Source organism: Sarcophilus harrisii, chromosome 1, assembly GCF_902635505.1.
Source record: "Sarcophilus harrisii chromosome 1, mSarHar1.11, whole genome shotgun sequence".
Taxonomy (NCBI): Eukaryota; Metazoa; Chordata; class Mammalia; order Dasyuromorphia; family Dasyuridae; genus Sarcophilus; species Sarcophilus harrisii.
The window spans coordinates 332,007,245-332,026,195 of record NC_045426.1 but is presented as its reverse complement, the minus strand read 5'-3'; the positions used below and the strand labels follow the sequence as shown (position 1 = coordinate 332,026,195).

At 33.2% G+C, this 18,951-nt stretch overlaps 2 protein-coding genes across 2 annotated transcripts; both read right to left on the bottom strand.

Annotated features, from left to right (window-relative positions):
* Positions 1-2,229: 2,229 nt before the first annotated feature.
* LOC100921410 (olfactory receptor 13D1-like) lies at positions 2,230-3,063 on the bottom strand. The gene has a single exon (XM_012543117.1). The coding sequence runs from the start codon at positions 3,061-3,063 to the stop codon at positions 2,230-2,232; it is 834 nt and encodes a 277-aa protein (XP_012398571.1).
* A 14,580-nt stretch (positions 3,064-17,643) lies between these two features.
* On the bottom strand, positions 17,644-18,585 carry LOC100918012 (olfactory receptor 13D1-like). The gene has a single exon (XM_003761861.1). It carries the CDS (start codon positions 18,583-18,585, stop codon positions 17,644-17,646), a length of 942 nt encoding a protein of 313 aa, XP_003761909.1.
* Between the last annotated feature and the right edge of the window lie 366 nt (positions 18,586-18,951).

Genomic DNA, 18,951 nt, shown 5'->3' with positions numbered 1-18,951 from the left:
TCAAAATTTGGAACAAAGGCTTGACGTTACAATCAAAGGTGAATTTAGACATGATGTCAAGAAAAAGTTCCTAGTAATGTGCACAATTGGACTTTCTAGTGAGATGGTGGATTCCTTTGTCCTGAGGAATTAAATGATTTCTTTCCCGATGCACTTTTTTTTGAGACACTTTTAATGTAAGTTGCACCCAAATGTCTCTGAGGTTTCAATTAACTTTTGAAGTTCTGTAATTCTGAAATAATGTTTAACATGCATACAATAAGATAATAAAACATTCTATTTAACTTTCAGGTCAGTGATTTTTCTCATGAATATCAACATCTGATAATTAAACAGATATGTGCTTACCAAAGGTACTTAATAATGTTATAGAAAAGGATTCCTATGATGTACAAATGGGAAAGCAGTTCTTCATTTTGATATTGCAATTCCCTATATGTTCCTGTATTTCTGTGGAATTGTGTTGATTATATTGCAATACTTTTCAATAAAATCCTCAATCATTCAAGAAAAAATGTTGAGTAATAATCATGGGACAATATAGTGGATGAGAAACACATTTTTCCAATTTATAATACAGAGTGGGACAGGGCACTTATTTTGTAGTAATCAGCACAGAAGCTAAAAAAGTCTGGGCAGACATGATCAATGGACAATAAACTAGACCTAGAATTGAATAGGAGGAGATCATATAGGATTTTAGCTCATTATTCTGAGATGTCCATAGGCTTCACCAGATTTTCAAAGTGCACCATGATACAAAAAGTTTAAGAATCTTTAGTAAAATAGGACATTTCCCTCTATTGTGGGTGACATCTTACAAGAAACCAGTGTTTAGATTGTTGTTTTTGTTGATATGGAAAAAATTATGAACATGTTGTAGATAAGAGAAAGTTCCAATGTGGAAAGATTTCTGCTCAGCATATAGAAAAGTTCTTAATAGATAGAAAATGAACAAGATTTACTTTGAAGTAATGTTATCCCTGATTAATTATACAGTTAATGGGGATGTTGTAGAATGAGTGAAAATATAGATTTTGGACTATGTGATCATTTGTTGAGTGTGTTGTAAAAGAGATAATTTTATTGTAAATTGCACTGTTACTTCTGAGGTTTCTATTAACCTTGAAGTTCTGAAATTGTGATAAAATGTTTAACATGCATACATTAAAACCATAAAATATTGAATATTATCATCTGATGTGATGACTGCGCTAGCACCTAGGACACCTCAGAATCAGCCAGAGTCAGGATAAGCAAAATTCCTTAGTCTTTATTCTTGGTCTTTAGGGGTAGAAGTGAACAGGGATGGAAGCAGGACCTCCAAAACCTCCTTCTACTTCGTCCAACCCCAAAGAGTGACCCTGGATAGTCTTACTCCACCCACTGGTGCCTCCTACAATCCTCTGTGTACACCAACCATCGAGCCAGCACACGATAGTGGGAAGGGCCATTCCCCAAGCACATGCCCATAGAGTATTGTCCAATCGGTAATTAGCCTTAAGTGCTTGAACTGACCTCAGTGCAACGACTCAAGAGTTTCAGCCCTTATAATCTGAGAAATTAACAGAGACATAAGCTTACCAAAAGTATTTAAGTGTGTCACAGAAAACAATTTTTACAAATGGCAAATAGAAAAGCAGTCCTTCATTTGATAATGTGGTTCTCTGTGTGATCCTGTATGTATATGGGATTGTGCTATTTGAAGTAAATGTAGGGTATATGAATATATAAATAAAATTCACAATTTTACATAGACATCTTAAAATTTTAATAACTCTATGAAATCAGAAATTAGACATTTGGAGGTAATGATTTGACATACAAATGTAATTTATTAACTAATTACAATTTTTAAGCAATATATGTATGTGGATACACATGACACTTTAACAAAATTCATCATCAACCCCATAAAATCAAGCAGAGGTGGAGGTGAGAAATTAACAGTCCTGGCAATAGAACTATGCTTCAGAAATGCTTATTCTGTATGAAAAAGGATGAGGATCCCTTGTGAAGTTTTTTAGCTACTCTTATCCTACTGATACCAAGGAATTTGGGTTTGAATACAGAGAACAAGGTTCCCACAAACAAAAGAGCCCAACTGGTCAGCTTTATATTTCACGTTCTCCTTAAGTACAGATTTCCGATAAGTACTTTCTTCACACCCTCTTTTACCTCCTTGTTTCTCAGGCTGTAGATGATGGGGTTCAGCATTGGGGTGATAACCTAATAAGACAACCCAAAAAGTTCATCAAAAAGCTTAGTGTCTTTTGACTTGGGCTTCATGTACATGAAAAGAGCAGAACCATAGAACAAGATTACTACTGTCAGGTGGGCTGAACAAGTGGAAAAGGCCTTTTGCCTTCCTTCAGTAGATTTAATTCTTAGGATAGTTGAGATGATAAACACATAAGAGAAGAAAATAAGCAGCAGAGGAGTGATTAAAAGAACAATGCTTGCAATTATCATAATAAATACATTGAGGGAGATGTCTACACAGACAAGTTTGAGAACAGCAAGAATTTCACAGGCAAGGTGGTCAATTATGATCTCACAAAAGGGCATTTTTAGGGCAAGCACGGATTGTATCAGAGAATTCAGAAATCCTATAATCCAGGTCCAAGCAGCCATCTGCACACAGAGTCCTTTGTTCATGATGATGGTGTATCTTAGGGGATTGCAGATGGCTACATATTGGTCAAAAGCCATTACTGCCATCAACAGACATTCTATGGACCCAAGTCCAAGGGAAATGACCAACTGCAGGGCACATCCAATGAGAGTGATGGATTTTCTTTCAGATGTAAAGCTAACTAGCATTTGAGGGATAGAGGAGGATGTGTAGCAGATGTCCAGAAAGGAAAGATTCCCAAGAAAAAAATACATAGGATTATGCAGGTGGGGATCCAGGATACTGATGATAATGAGAAAACTGTTTCCCAGAAGAATCACCAAGTACATCAACAGGCAGAGCACATAAAGAAGCATCTGGAGTGATGGGTAATTAGAAAGCCCCACCAGAAAAAACTCTGTCATAAATGTAAAATTTTCTTTTTCCATGTTATTGCATTTGGATCACTTAAAGAATTTAAGGAAAGAGATAGTTCATATAAATTGCTAAAAGTAATGGTCATTTATATTTGTATATTTTTTCAACTTTTCCTCTTTTATTCACTCTAATATTTTATTTTATTTTTATTTTTATTGGCAAATTAAAGCTATAACACACACACACACACAAGCAAAATGAACAACCAAAAAGAAAATAAAAAATTGTCTGCAATGTCAAAATTGAAAATAAGGTAGAGTAAGGCAAAAAGTTCCAAGCATAATTGATTTTTTGGCAAAGCTAGCAATTCCCAATAAACGAAGTGTCTCGGCTTCTCAGTAAGCTAAAAGACCATGAGGTAAGGTGATCTTGCCTTTTTATGTTTTTTTCTGGAAAGCAAAGAACAAAAAATAGGATGCGTCACAGATAGAAAACACTATTATTACAAAACTAGAATCATCATAGTCAGCAAAGCAATATGATTAGTCAGACATTTGGGGCTCACAACAACCATTCTTTCTTTTCTGCTATCAGGAAAGGTTGATTGAGACAGTTTTTATTGGGACATAGACAATACACTTCCTTGACATGGAGTGATTTACAGAAAAGTTAGGCTTCTGAACCTAAGAAATAATTTATTACCACTAATGGTCCAAGAAGAGTCAGTGGTGTAGTGATAAGAGATTTCCTTCGATTAAAAGTGACATAGGGAAACAAAACTCTTAAACTTAAAAATAGAAAGTGTCTTTGAAATTAATGTTTGAAAAAGAAAATTAAACTTTAAATTTAGCTTAACTGGGAAGACTGATCTTTTAAATGTGTAAATTTCTGAAGTGAACTGAAATACAAAAAACATAGCATAGGCAATTATAGAATATATCAATAAGAGAATGGAATCAAATATATCCATAATCAAAAATATCCATATCTTACTTCAGCAAGTTGAAACAAAATAAAAGATAAAATATTCTACATCATTGTAATTTATTATTTGTCATTGTTAACATAAGCTCAAAATAATTGTATATTTGCTTGATTTAGACATTCCTCCATATCTTCTGATTCTGTGACTTCATGCTCCTTTTGGTGTCCTAAGACATTGCTTCATTGTAGATGACTATAATCTGTGATTCTGTTTTTAACCTAATTTGGCAAACTCTTTTTGAAAGCCTATTATTAGTAAGATCATGATTTGATTCTAGGGATATAAAAATGAAAGAAGACATATTTTGTCTTGGAATAATTTATAATCTAATTTGTTTGGTGGTTGTGATAATGATAAGATGTACATGCAAATAACCACAATATAACACAGGTGTCCCTAATGCCTTTCTTGTATCATTATACATTCTGGTGAAGTATATGAACATTCTTTGAAGAATGTTTTTAACTGTATATAACAAAATGCTTTGGATTTCAAAGGATACTATCTTAAAATAATTATGAAAATATTGAAAAATTTTCAAAAACCTCTGGTTAAAAACCTATAGTTTTCTACAATAATAACTGCTAAGTAGTCACTCTGAGAAATTAGTGAGAGAAATTTGAGGAAGAAATGATCACTTTGAGTTTGGAGGTTGAAAAGAGGAAGGTAAAGATGAATTCTTGGATAAAGTTATAGCAGAATCGCTCCTGGAAGGGAAAAATTTTGACTGGCAGAAATAAATAGGAACAAACTATTCCACATGTGTGGTATGGAGTAAATAAATGCAGGACTGGATAAAAACAGAAGATAGTAAGTATTCCACATTAACAGGAATGAAGAATATGGGGAAGATATGAGTGAGATAATGTTGATTAGGTAATTTAAAATGATATTGTGGAGGATGTTTCATGCCAATCAGAAAGAGATAAAACTTTATTTTGTAGGCAATAACCAAAGATTTATCCTTTGAGAACTTATAGAATTAAAGCAACACAGTAAGAAAAATGGTTTTTTGATGCATCTTTGTGATATATATATATATATATATATATATATATATATATATATATATAGTAGGAGAATAGAATCAGGGAATGACTAAAGGAATGGAGCTCCACTGGGAATAAGGATGAAATCAAGAGCACAGGGAAAGCAGTTAGTCTTGGGAAAAAGAAAATGGCACCTCTTTCTTTGACAGCATATTGAGATGAGAGCCAAGAGCAAATTAAGAGAGTATTGCAATAGTTTAAGGCAAAAATGGTGAGAATCAAAATGGTGGTGATATAGAAAAAGGCTGGCTGGATGAAAGAGATAATATAAATTCAAATTGAAAGTACTCAGCAACTAATGTGTGATGGATAGAGAAGAATTTTAAATAAAAAATTACTTCCAAATGATGTCATGAATAGTCAGACATGACTGAAAACTACTGAACAATAACAACAAATGGACTACTTCTCTGAATAATGTTTTTAAATGAATAAATTAAGACACATTGGATTACAAAGGAAACCAATTGTATTGATATACAGTTTTCAAAATATTAAAAAATCCCATTTCTTAAATTGATCCAGGAATTCTCTAGGGATCTGTGGATTCCACATAAAATCTTCTTGTTTAGATAATGTAATTGTAGTAAAATCGTGGGGAAAGAAGCCAGATTATTAAGTTTCTAGGAATGAATAGCTTTTAAGAAGTATAGACACATTTTTAAGACTCTGCTTTTAAAAAGTTTGATAATGCATTGAGATAAAACAATAGGATAAGGGGTGATACTGAAGATGAATAAAAAAAAAGGTTGAGGAAATGGTATTAATACCAAAGGAAGAGGAGTTGAACTTGGGAATGAAGGAAAAAAAACCCTTGAAATTGTAATTGGAGAAACTTTATAATATAGTATAGTATAGTATAGTATAGTATAGTATATAGTACATAGTATATGGTATATAGTATATTATTGAATTACAGCAGGAAAAGTATAGTCTGTTTTGTATAAAATGCTTTAATATTTTAATCTTACTTCATCAGTTAAAAAACACTTTGATGGAGGCTTAGATTGGTGGTGTAATTATTTTACATGTGAGTAAATATAATTTAGAAAAATGAAGTGCCTTCATATACTATCTATGTCTTTATATCACAATTTTTTCTTCAATTTTCTTCAATCTTTTATTGGAATAAGTGTTACTTCAGAATTCTTTGATAGGCTTTCTGCCTGTGCTGTTGATACCACCTTCCCCTATCCTTTCCAATTTCTTGTTCATTCTCAATGAGTCCCAACTTATTTACCTCTTTTCATTTTCACTGGATCTTTATCACCTACAAATATGAATAGGTCTCCTGTACAACATAGGAAACTATTGTATGGCTTTGTTAACCTCTCAGCCAACTATTTGTTTCTTTCTCCTTTACCCCCCCCCAACTTACAATTATTACTTGCAAAAAATACTTCCTGGTCTTAATCATACATGTCTTATCCATGTTTCTTGATTGGATGCATGTTTAAGATATGTCTAATTTCTATACCTTTATGTCATTTAGTATATTTCTGATCTATCTCAATTAAATCTGTCAACCCTAACCCTTCCAAAACCAAAACCAAATGAAAAACTAACACCACTAATTTTGAGCAGTTCCTCTATAGATGTATTATAATATATTTTCTCTATTTTCATAGATGATAGGACAATTTACAATCTTATACTCTTCTGTAAAATGGTCAAAGATAGTACTTGTTCAGATCACTGTGAGGATCACATGAAATAACATATGCTGGTTCACGTCAAACTTTCAATCATGATACTAACACTATCTATTACTAAGATCATTACTCTTATCTCACCAAGTCTTTTCTTTACAAATTTTCTATTTTTTTCTGATACTAGACCATTTCCTTAAGCATACTTGAGAAGCAAGAACTAAAGAGAGTAACTTTTTTCTCTGAGATATTTTTGTAGCCTCTGATTTAGATATTATATTCTTCCATTAAGTAACTGAACCATAGAATGAGAAAATGTTAGAACCAGTAGAAGCCATAGACTATATTTCACTGAATGCTATTTAGAATGCAGTAACTTAACAGTTCAAAATAAAGGATTGGATAGAACATAAGAATATAGAATATGAAATGAAAAACCTGAAAGGAAATTAAATATTAGATGTGGAGGGAACCTCCCCAAAACAGAACATAAAATGTTAAACAGAATATAGAATGGTGAAATTAAAATGTGATTAGTCTATAGAATGCCAGAGCTGGAAAGAACCTTAGAAATCATAATTTAAAGCTTCAGGACAAGGAATCTTAGACATATCTTGTTTAAACAACTTGTTTAATTGGCTAGAACTGAGCCTCAGAGAGAAGTTAAGGTTTAGTCAATACTAATGATGTAACTGAATAAAGAGTGATTTGCTGTTATAATCATTCATGAGTGAGAGAGTCAACAGATTTTAAAGTACTAGGTTGTTTTAGATTCAGAAAAAAATCTTCATTCCTCCTCAGTTTTCTTTGCAGTTTCTTTGCTTGGAGTTTAGATGGCTTTCATATTAAGATTTTTTTATATGGTGCAACCTGCCTTCCATTTCCATTCTTATAAATATTTTTATCCTAATTCAATTTCTATTCCTAGTTTGTACTAACACTTTCATCTCTGAACAGGACCCTTTCTACGGCAATGCCCATGCTTACCTTTTAGCTTAGCAGTATCTTCATCTTCTCCTCCATTATATCAAGTTCTTTAGCTGTTGTTTTCTCAGTTTTGTGAACAAATAAAAAGCCACTTTGTACATTTAAGAAATGCCTTAGTATCTTTTAGCATCATTAAGCATATAGACACATATTCTGCATGTAGCTTTTCCTAGACTTTTATGTGATTATATATCAAATTAGCTGCAATTGATTCTACAAAAACTAAATTTCCCACACCAACTTTACTTCTATTATTTTTCATATAACATACTGTCAGAAAAATGGTTACATTCCTACAATTGAGTAGAAAAAAAAATCTTCCCAGAGTTGAGAGTTTTCCAACTTTTACTCTTTAGTGATTATATTAACTTGTGTGGAAAGGAATCCTCTTTTTCTAGTTCTTTCTTCCATGCCTGCTATAGCCTGCAGCCTCGAAAAGTTTCAAAGGCTCAACTATTAGATGTATATACCAATTTGTCCCTCCTCCAGCTTTCTCTTCAATGTTCTTAGGGACTATGTAATCCCTGAAGTAATTTAAAGTTGTATGGAGGAATTGTGTGGGACTTAACAACTTTTAGAGGTTTAGGAATAATATCCTAATCATTTGATTATACTAAGCTCATTAAGCTTCTAATTTTAACCTTTCTATGTTCTTTTAAAAATCAAAACTCTCTCTAGTTTTTGCTCCATCAAATATTATAATGAATTTTCTATCTCACCATTTCAACTGGTTCTTTTGTCTCTGAAAATATGTTCACTCCTCTTCTATCCTATAGAAAACTTGTCCTTAATTATGTCAAAGAAGTCAAGGAAGATTAAGGGAACCACTGCTGATAAGGAGTGTCAGATCCATTTCTGACATGGATATATGATCCTGAGTGAGAAGGAACCAGCATACACCTGGTGAATGCAGAACCAGTGGGAAGCTGGCTGCTGACACTTATTGGAATGATCTGTTCTTGGTTTTGGGTTCCAGGCCAGAAGAGAAAAATGAAGGATGACCCAAGATAAGAGGCCCGATTCCTCATATCCCAGGACTACAGATAATTATAGCAATAATTTGGTACAAAATGAATAGGCAAAGAAACAATCCAACTATAGAAAATTGCTACAATATGGAAAACTGGGATTCATCTTCAGAGAAGGATGATGAAGTTAAAAAAACACTCCTACCCCAACAAATCATATCAAATGATAACCTGCCCCCCAAAATTTATAGAATAACTTTAAAGATTTAAAAAATCAAATGAGGAAAATTGAGGAAAAACAACAAAAAAAGAACAATCTAAGAAAAAGAAATGAAATGATATGGTCTAGTGGCAGGTTCGGGTTCCAGGGAACCAATTGGAGAGGTTTGGCTTGCCTACACCCCCTTGGGATTCAGCACAAGAGTAGGGGGTTTTGGGGAACTCCCTTCTTTGGCACAGAGATTCTCTGTAAAGGAATTTACAAACCCAAAAAGGCTAGACTGATTAAAAAAAAGTTTATTATAGTTATTGGGAAGTCAGCCTTTACTATGCAAGAATAGAAAGGCTGAATTCCTCAGTGGAGGAGTTCTGGCAGAGAAGTGAAGTTTAGAGAAATGCCAACAGTGAGGCAAAAAGTCTCATTAGGGAAATAAGTGAGGTAAAGAGAGGGTAACAATGGAAGAGAACATTATTCCAGTGGACAGAGGTTTTCTTGGTATAGCAAACATGGCATATCATGACAAAGCATAGCATGGCATGGTGTGATATGTCGTGTTTAGAACCTCTGCAAGGAATTATTTCAAGTTGGTACTTTGTATCTACAAGCTGAGTTTCAGCTTGGGCTGGAATTTGAATAGAATTGAATGAATCTCTTTAATTTAATAGGGTTGGAATTCTTCTAGCTCAGGACCGAACCAATCCCACCTAGATAACAGAATGATGAAGCTGTTAATCTTATTTCCTCTCAGGCAGGGTCCCTCTCTGAGGTAGGTTTGGAGGAAATTTTCTCCTTCAAGGATTTTTAGAGTTTTGCGTCCCTTCTTCATTGGAACACTATATATTGAAGAGAAAAGATCTAGGGTTACAACCAAAAATATCATACAAAGCAAAATTAAATATAATCCTGAATGAAAAAAAGACATTCCATGAATTGGGAGACTTTCAAGATTTATTGCAAAAAGACTTGAATTTAATAGAAATTTTAATATGTAAGATCCAAGAGAAATATCAGGTAAAATCAAAGATTAACTTCATGGACTCATTAAGAACAAACTGTTTATGATTTATATGTAGAAATGTAAATGTTATGTGCACATCAAAACATGAGAAAATTCCAAATACAAAATAATTAAGTTCTATTTCAAAAGTGTTTATAATAAATACAATACATTGTATTCAGAACTGTCCATCTTTGCTTCCTTGTAGATTTTCTTTTGTTCTCTGATGTGAATTTTTCACATTTTATATATATATATCCAAGATTTTAATTAATAAGAAGATCTTGAATGAAAGGGGTAGAGCTGAGGATGATGTGATTCTTAAAAAAGCAAAACCATGTAGGAAAAAAAGAGTAATTAGATTATACAAATAAGATGCAAGAACAAGAACTGACACCGGAATTAAATGGAAGAGGAGAACTGGTAGTTCTGAAATCCTACTCACATTGGGAAAAGGGTTAAAAAGGAAATAATTATATATCTATATCTATATGCAGAAAGGTACAGAAGTCTTCCATTTCATTAAGAAATAAGAAGAGAAGGGAGTAGGATAAGGAGAGGTATGAAAGGGAATGTAGATTAGTGGAAATGGGATAAGGTGTGTAGATTAATAAGAATGGGATAAAGAGGGAAGGAAAAGATGGGAGAAAAGAGTGGAGGAAGAAGATAAGGAAGGGATCTTTGGAAGTGAGTGTTAAGTAATGGCAAGACAAGGTAATTGGCAGAAGTAAAGTAAAGGAGTCAGCAGGGACAGGAAACAAGAGATACACACAAACATAATAATTACTTGGAGTATAATAGAAAAAAAGGTAGGGGTAGTGATCATTGATCTCATACAAATTCAAAGTTAAATTAGATTCAATCAAAAGAGAAAAATAGGGAAACTATACTATATGACAGCCATATTAATTTTGTATAAGCCTGAAATATCACTGTGGTGTAGGCAGTGATAAGTTGGTGGATTTAGATACGTGGATTTAGATATCTTTTTTCTTTCTGTCTATTTATCTATCTATCTATAAATATATCCACCCCTCACTATAGTCTGTTTCAGGGAGGCAGGGAGGAGGAAAGGGAAAAAAATAAAGAAAAAAAAATTCACATCAGGGAACAAAAGAAAACCTACAAGGAATGATATCCAAAGATGGACAGTTCTGAATACAATGGAAACAAGATAAACAACTTTCTTGAAATGGAAATTAATTGTTTTGTATTTTGAATCTTCTCATGTTTTGATATGCACATGACATGTTTTTCTTTCCTTTTTTAATTTTTAATTTACATTTTAAATAAATACATAAAAAAGAACTGTTCAAAAATGGAACTAGTTGCTTCATATGATAATGCTTTTTCTATGCCTGGAGGTATTGAATCAGAGATATGATTCATATTTATTGTGACTTTTGCAGAGAAAATTCATAATTTGCTTCTTAAAAATAGTATTTTATTTTTCTTTCCCGGTATATGTCAAGAAAAATTTTGGCATTCATTTTTACAAGATTTTGAGTTCCAAATTTTTCTCCCTCTCTCCCCCTCTACTCTTCCCTCTTCTGAAGATGGCAGACAGCTTGATATAATTTATACATGTGCTATCATGTAAAACATTTCCATATTAATCATAGTTGTGAAAGAAGAAACAGATCAAAAGGAAAAAATAATGTAAGGAAGTTTAAAGTTAAGTGAGGAAAATTACTTTGTTCTGTATTCTGAGTCCATCAGTCCTTTATTTGATTATGGATAATATTTTCCTTAGTGAATCCTTTGCACTTGGCTTGGATCATTGTGGTATTGAGAAGAACTGGGTCAGTTGCAGTTGATCACCACACAGTGTTGTTGATACTTTGTATAGTGTTTTTCTGGTTCTTATCATTTTACTCTGTATCAGTTCCTATAAGTTTTTCCAGGTTTTTCTGAAATCCACTTGTCATCATTTCTTGTTGCACAATACTATTCCATTATATTCACATAACACAGCTTGTTCAGCCATTATCCAATTGACGGACATTACCTCAATTTCTAATATTTAGTCACCACAAAATGGACTATTATAAATATTTGGCACATATAGGTCTTTTTTCCTTTCATATGATCTCTTTGGGATTCAGATCCAGTATCATTGGGTCAAAAGACATGAACAATTTGATTGTCCATTGAGCATAGTTCCAAATTGCTCTACAGAATGGTTGCATCAGTTCACAACTTTACCAACAATACATTAGTGTCCCAATTTTGCCACAACCTCTTCAACATATGTCACTTTCCTTTTTTGTCATACTGGCTAATCTGGTAGGTGTAAGGTAGAATCCTAGAGTTGTTTGAATATTCATTTCTTTAATCAAAACTTATTTAGAGAACTTCATATTCCTATAGGTGCATTGATTTCTTCATATGAAAACTGCCTACTCATACCCCTTGAACATTCAACAATTGGGGAATAACTTGTATTTTTATAAATTTGAGTCAGTCCTCTATTTGAAAAATGAAGCCTTTATCACAGATATATAATATCAAGAATGTTTCTTAGCTTTCTGCTTGCCTTCTAATCTTGGTTACATTTTTTTTGTTTGAACAAAAGCCTTTTAATTTAATATAATCAAAATTAACCATTTTGCATTTTGTAATGCTATCTCTTGTGTGAGTATGAGTATTTTCCCCTTTCCCATAAGTTCTGGCAGGTAGACTATTTCTTTGCTCTTCTGCTTTGCTTATGATGTCACCCTTTATGTCTAAAACATACAGCCATTTTGAATTTATCTTGATATATGATGTGAAATCTACACCTACTTTGTATCCTATTGTATTCCAGTTTTCCCAGAAGTTTTTTTCAAATAGAGAATTTTTATTCCAAAAGCTGGGTCTTTGGTTTACCAAACATTAGGTTACTTGGTCACTGACTACTGTGTCTTGCATACCTAATCTATTGTACTGATCCATTGCATTATTACACTATTTCTTAGCCAGTACCAGAGAGTTTTGATCATTACTCCTTTATAATATATAGTGTGAGATCTGATATTGCTAAGCCATCTTCATTTGTATTTCTTTTTGCATTAATTTCCTTGATGTTCTTGACTTTTTGTTTTTCCGGATCAATTTTATTGTTATTTTTCCTAGCTCTATCAAATAGTTTTTAGTAGTTTGATTAGTATGGCACTCAATAAGTATCTTATTTTAGGGAGTCTTGTCGTTTTTAAAATTTTGGTCCATCCTCTCCTTAAGCAATTGATATTTTCCCAATTGTTTAGGTCTGACTTTGTTTGTGTGAAGTGTTTTGTAATTGTGTTCATAAAGTTGTTAAATTTGTTTTGACAGGTAGACTCTCAACTATTTTATATTATTTGCCATTATTTTAAATGGAATTTCTCTTTCTATCCCTTGTTGCTGGGTTTGTTGATCACATAAAGAAATGCTGATGATTTATGTGGGTTATACAACTTTGCTAAAGATGTTAATTATTTCAAATATGTTTTTAAGTTGATATTTTACATTTCTCTAAGTTATTATCATATATCTGCAAATAGTGGTACTTCTCCCCCATTATTTATTCCAATTCCTTCAATTTCTTTTTTTCTCTTATTGCTAAATATAAATTCCTATTATAAATCCAACCTGGCCATAATGTATAATCCTTGTGATATTTCCTTGTTAGTAGTTTGTTCAAATATTCTGCATCAATATTAGTTAGGGAAATTATCCTATAATTTTATTTCTCTGTTTTATCTCTTCCTGATTTAGGTATCAGCACTATATCTGTGTCATAAAAGGAATTTGGTAGGGCTTCTTTTTCACCTATTTTCCCAATAATTTGTATAAATTCTATATTCTATAATTCTATATCCTGTAATGAGAATTAATTGTTCTTTAAATGTTTGATAAAATTCACTCATGAACCCATTTGACCCTTCTTTATTTTTTAACTCAATAGTTTTTGGGTTTTTTTGCTTTCAATCTTGTTAACTCTCACTTTTTATTTTCTAGATTTTCAATTTGCTGCTCATTCGGGAATTTAAATTTGTTCCTTTTCAAGCTTTTTTAGTTGAATGCCTAATTTATAGATTTTTCTTTTTCCATTTTATGGATGTAAGAATTTAGAACAACAAATTTCCCCTGAAGTACTGCTTTGGCTGCATTCCATAAATTTTGGTATCTTGTCTTATTGCTATCATTCTCTTTAATGAAATTATTGATTGTTCCTTTGATTTGTTCTGGCCCATTTATTCTTTAGGATTAGATTATATAGTTTCCAATTAATTTAATTTAATTTAATTTTTTTTATTTCCAATTAATTTTAATCTGTCTTCCATTGCCCTTTGTTGAATGTAATTTTTTAAAAATTTTATTTAATAGCCTTTTATTTACAGGTTATATGTATGGGTAACTTTACAGCATTGACAATTGCCAAACCTCTTGTTCCAATTTTTCCCCTCTTACACCCCACCCCCTTCCCCAGATGGCAGGATGACCACTAGATGTTAAATATATTAAAATATAAATTAGATACACAATAAGTATGCATGACCAAACCGTTATTTTGCTGTACAAAAAGAATCAGACTCTGAAATATTGTACAATTAGCTTATGAAGGAAATAAAAAAATGCAGGTGGGCAAAAATATAGGTATTGGGAATTCAATGTAATGGTTTTTAGTCATCTCCCAGAGTTCTTTCGCTGGGCATAGCTGGTTCAGTTAATTACTGCTCCATTGGAAATGATTTGGTTAATCTCGTTGCTGAGGATGGCCAGGTCCATCAGAACTGGTCATCATCTAGTATTGTTGCTGAAGTATATAATGATCTCTTGGCCCTGCTTGTTTCACTCAGCATCAGTTCGTGTAAGTCTCTCCAGGCCTTTCTGAAATCATCCTGTTGGTCATTTCTAACAGAACAATAATATTCCATAATATTCATATACCATAATTTATTCAGCCATTCTCCAACTGATGGGCATCCATTCAGTTTCCAGTTTCTAGCCACTACAAAAAGGGCTGCCACAAACATGTTGAATGTAATTGTTGTTGCAGTATGATCTGAGAAGAATACATTTAATAGTTCTGCCTTTTAACAGTTGATTTTGAGGGTTTTTATGCCCTACTATGTAGCCTATTATGTGTTGCTCGAAAAAGATACATTGTTTTCTGTTCCCATTCAGTTTTCTCCAAAAGTCTGTTATATTGAACATTCTGGCTAGTTTGGGACATCTTGGCCAATTCATATCCAAATTTCTGTGCTAAGTCCGAAATTCTTCTCTTTTCTTCTATCATGTAACAAGAGAAAATAATAATATTAATGCTCTCCCTATGATAGGTCAGATTGGAGAGCTATGACTTTAAAGCTCTCAGTGAATTTGGTAGTGTCTTCAGAATAGTAACCAAATTTTTCTGTCACCTGAAAAAGACTGGACATCAAGAAAGGGATATGAACCCTAGTAGTTCCTCCTTGACCATTTGTCACTTCTCTCAATGGGAAAAATTTTTGAGGGAGCAGCCATTGATTGGGGGTAAGAGGGTTGGAGGGGGAGGAAAAAAGGTCTCACTCTTGTGTTCAAGGGATTAAAGATCAGAATTCCTGGAGACATAATGGTAAGATTTGTGGATAATAGTTAAGAGGGGGGTCATGTAGGAGGCAGCAGTTTTCCTGATAAGGACTACTCATAGGGGTAGGGGACAGAGCCTTTGTGATCCAGGAGCAAAGAAAGTCATCTAAAAGATCTACTTCTTTACTTTCCCCTTTTCCCTATTTTAATTTTGCCAAATGCATCTTGTCTTATTGCCACAGAGTGGAGTTTTGCAAAGGAGCCATAAAGCCTTGGATACAGGACTTTTTCTTCATAGTGGCAAAAGAGATTAAGTTGCAGAATGGTCCTATAGTAAGGGACCCCAAAACAAGCCATTTTTCTTGTTCCTCTCCACTAGCCCTCCTTCCACATTTTCCATTTGTGATACCTTTTTGCTGGAGAAATTTTTACATGACCCTATCTATATAGGTATGCAAATCAAACATTTATTGATAATAAATTACAATTACATGACTCACATTCAGTCATATGGTCCTGTTACGGGTCATGACCTACAATTTAAGAAGCTTTGCTTTAGTTTTTATTGAGGCCACACAATATTGCAAAGAAATTCCATGTTCCACTTTTCCTGGATTCCAAATTTTTTTGCAATTGTACAAAAGACAGCCTAGTGGCAGTCCCTAGGTGTAGAGAGGGACTATCCTATTTTACAGCAAGTCCAGGATAACCAAACTGACTGACTTAAGCTACCCCTCTCCACATAGAGACTTTTTTTGGGGGGAGGAAAAGAATCACAAGGTTGTCAGGAATCTTTTTAAAAGATTAGACTTGAGTGGAAATACACTAACTTCAAGAAGGTTGAAAGGTCTTGATATGAATGAGATAATAGATTTGTTTTCTTTGAGTTCGGAAATCAGAATTAGAATAGTGGGCTGATTCTGCAAAAAAAAAATCTGAATTTAGATCTGATGTCAAGAAAATGTTTCTAACAATTAGTCATGTCCCTAAGTATAATGGGCTTTCTTGTAAGTTTTTTGGAATAGCTACTTCTGAAGTCCCTTTTAGGTTCTATCATTAAATGAACTTTTATTATTAAATTTCACATCACATTGGTCAAATGAATTTGTTGTATAATTCACTTTTCTGCTGATGTTTTTGGTGGGAATGTTTAACTTTGGTTAAAGAAGATATAAAGGAAAACTAATTGTCTTCAAATATTTCAAGGGAGTGATATATTCTAAAGATCAAACCTTTGTTTTTCTCATTTTTAATCCACCACATTGTATGTAAGGCATTATGCTAAGCTTTGAAAATGCAAAGAAAGTCGTGGGAAAAACATTAACCTTACCTCAAAGAGCTCACTTTATACACATCCTTTTCTACACGACTCTTCCTTGAAATCTCTGCCTAATACAATGTCACTCATATTGTAGCACAATATCACAATGTTAGAATCTCTTTCAATAAAGATAATGCACCTAACCAATCATAATCGTTTTGGTTATCATTTCTTTTTTTAATGTGCACTAACTTCCCCTTTAATAATCTATTCCATATAAGGTTTCCAATTTTTGGTGATGAGTAAGCAGAGAGTTAGGACCTTGACTAAGGATCTCAAAGCAGCAGTGAGAGGTAGTTCAATTTTCTAGTCATACAGGACTAGGTTCAAACAATCCATAAATGTATGGATATTTGATATAGTGTGAAATGGACTAGTTGGTCTCTGATATGTGTGCTAAGTCATATTTTATAGCATAATCAAACTTTATTATAAACTACTGGGGAATAGAAAGAAATTATATCTTTATTATTTTATTTTCTTAAGATCTAGCATATTGGACATGCTCAGTAAATGTACTGACTAAATGAATATATAAATGCAATCCAGTTTTGCATTGAAATTTAAACATTTCAACAACTATTTCTAATAACTCTATGAAATCAGATTTTAAGCATTTGGAAGCAATGAACAGGGATTACAAAGGTAATTTCTTAACTAACTACAAATTTGTTAGTAAAATGTGTATGGGCATATGTGTGACAATTGAATAGAATTTTCATCGAGCCTAGAAAATCAAGCAGAGATGGAGGTGGGGAATTAACAGCCCCTAGCAGTAGAACTACACTCCAGAAATGTTTATTCTGTATGAAAAAAGCATGGGATCCCATGTGAGGTTTTTCCGTTATTCTTGCCCTACTAATAGCAAGGATAGTAGTGTTGGTTTTACATACACAGGACAAGGTTGGCACACATAAAAGAGTTCAATTGCTAGTCTCATATTTCACATTCTCCTTAAGTATAGGTTTCTGATGAGCACTTTCTTCACACCCTCTTTTACCTCTTTGTTTCTCAGACTGTAGATGATGGGGTTCAGCATTGGGGTGATCACTACGTAAGACAATCCAAAGAGTTCATCAAAAAGCTTAGTGTCCTTGGACTGGGGCTTCATGTACATAAAAAGAGCAGAGCCATAGAACAAGATCACCACTGTCAGGTGAGCTGAACAAGTGGAAAAGGCTTTCCTCCTCCCTTCTCTAGAGTTGATCCTTAGGATGGTGGAGAGGATGAAGATATAAGAGAAGAAAATGAGTATCAGAGGCATAATTAAGAAAAATATACTTCCCACCATAAGGATAAATACATTGAGGGATATGTCTCCACAGATCAGCTTGAGAAGAGCAAGAATTTCACACGTAAGGTGATCAATTAAGTTTCCACAGAAAGGCATCATCATAGCAAGCATAGTATGTACGAAAGAATTCAGAAGCCCTATAGTCCATGTCCAAGTAGCCATCTGCACACAGAGGCCCTTGTTCATGATGATGGTGTACCTAAGAGGATTGCAGATGGCTATATACCTGTCAAAGGCCATTACTGAAAGGAGAATGCATTCTGTGCAACCCAACCCAAGAGAAATAACCATCTGAAGGGCACATCCAATGAAGGAGATGGATTTTTTCTCAGACATAAAATTTATCAGCATTTTAGGGATAGAGGAAGATGTGTAGCAGATGTCCAGAAAGGAAAGGTTCCCAAGAAAAAAATACATAGGGTTGTGGAGGTGGGGATCCAGGATGCTGATGATAATGAGGACACTGTTTCCCAGTAGAATCACCAAGTACATCAACAGGCAGAGCACATAAAGAAGCATTTGGAGGGCTGGGTAATTAGAAAGCCCCACCAGAAAAAACTCCGTCACAACTGTATCATTTCCCTTTTCCATGTTACTACATCTAGATTACCTAAAAAATTTAGGGAAAGACAAATTGCAATGATAAGTAACTGATTTATATTTGTATATATATGCATATATATTTAACTTTTTCCTTTTTATTCATTATAATATTTGGCTTTTAGTACTATTTTCATCGACAAGTTGCATATACATATAAGCAAACTTACAAAAGAAAATAAGGAAAATGAGTATGCAATGTCATGACTGAAATTAAGATATAGTGAGTCACAAAGTTTGCAAGCACAATCAATTTATTTATAAGGCTAGCAATTACCAATAAATGAGGTCTCTCAGCTCCTCAGTAATCTAAAAGAACATGAGGTAAGGTGAGCTAGGGTTTTCATAGATTTTTTT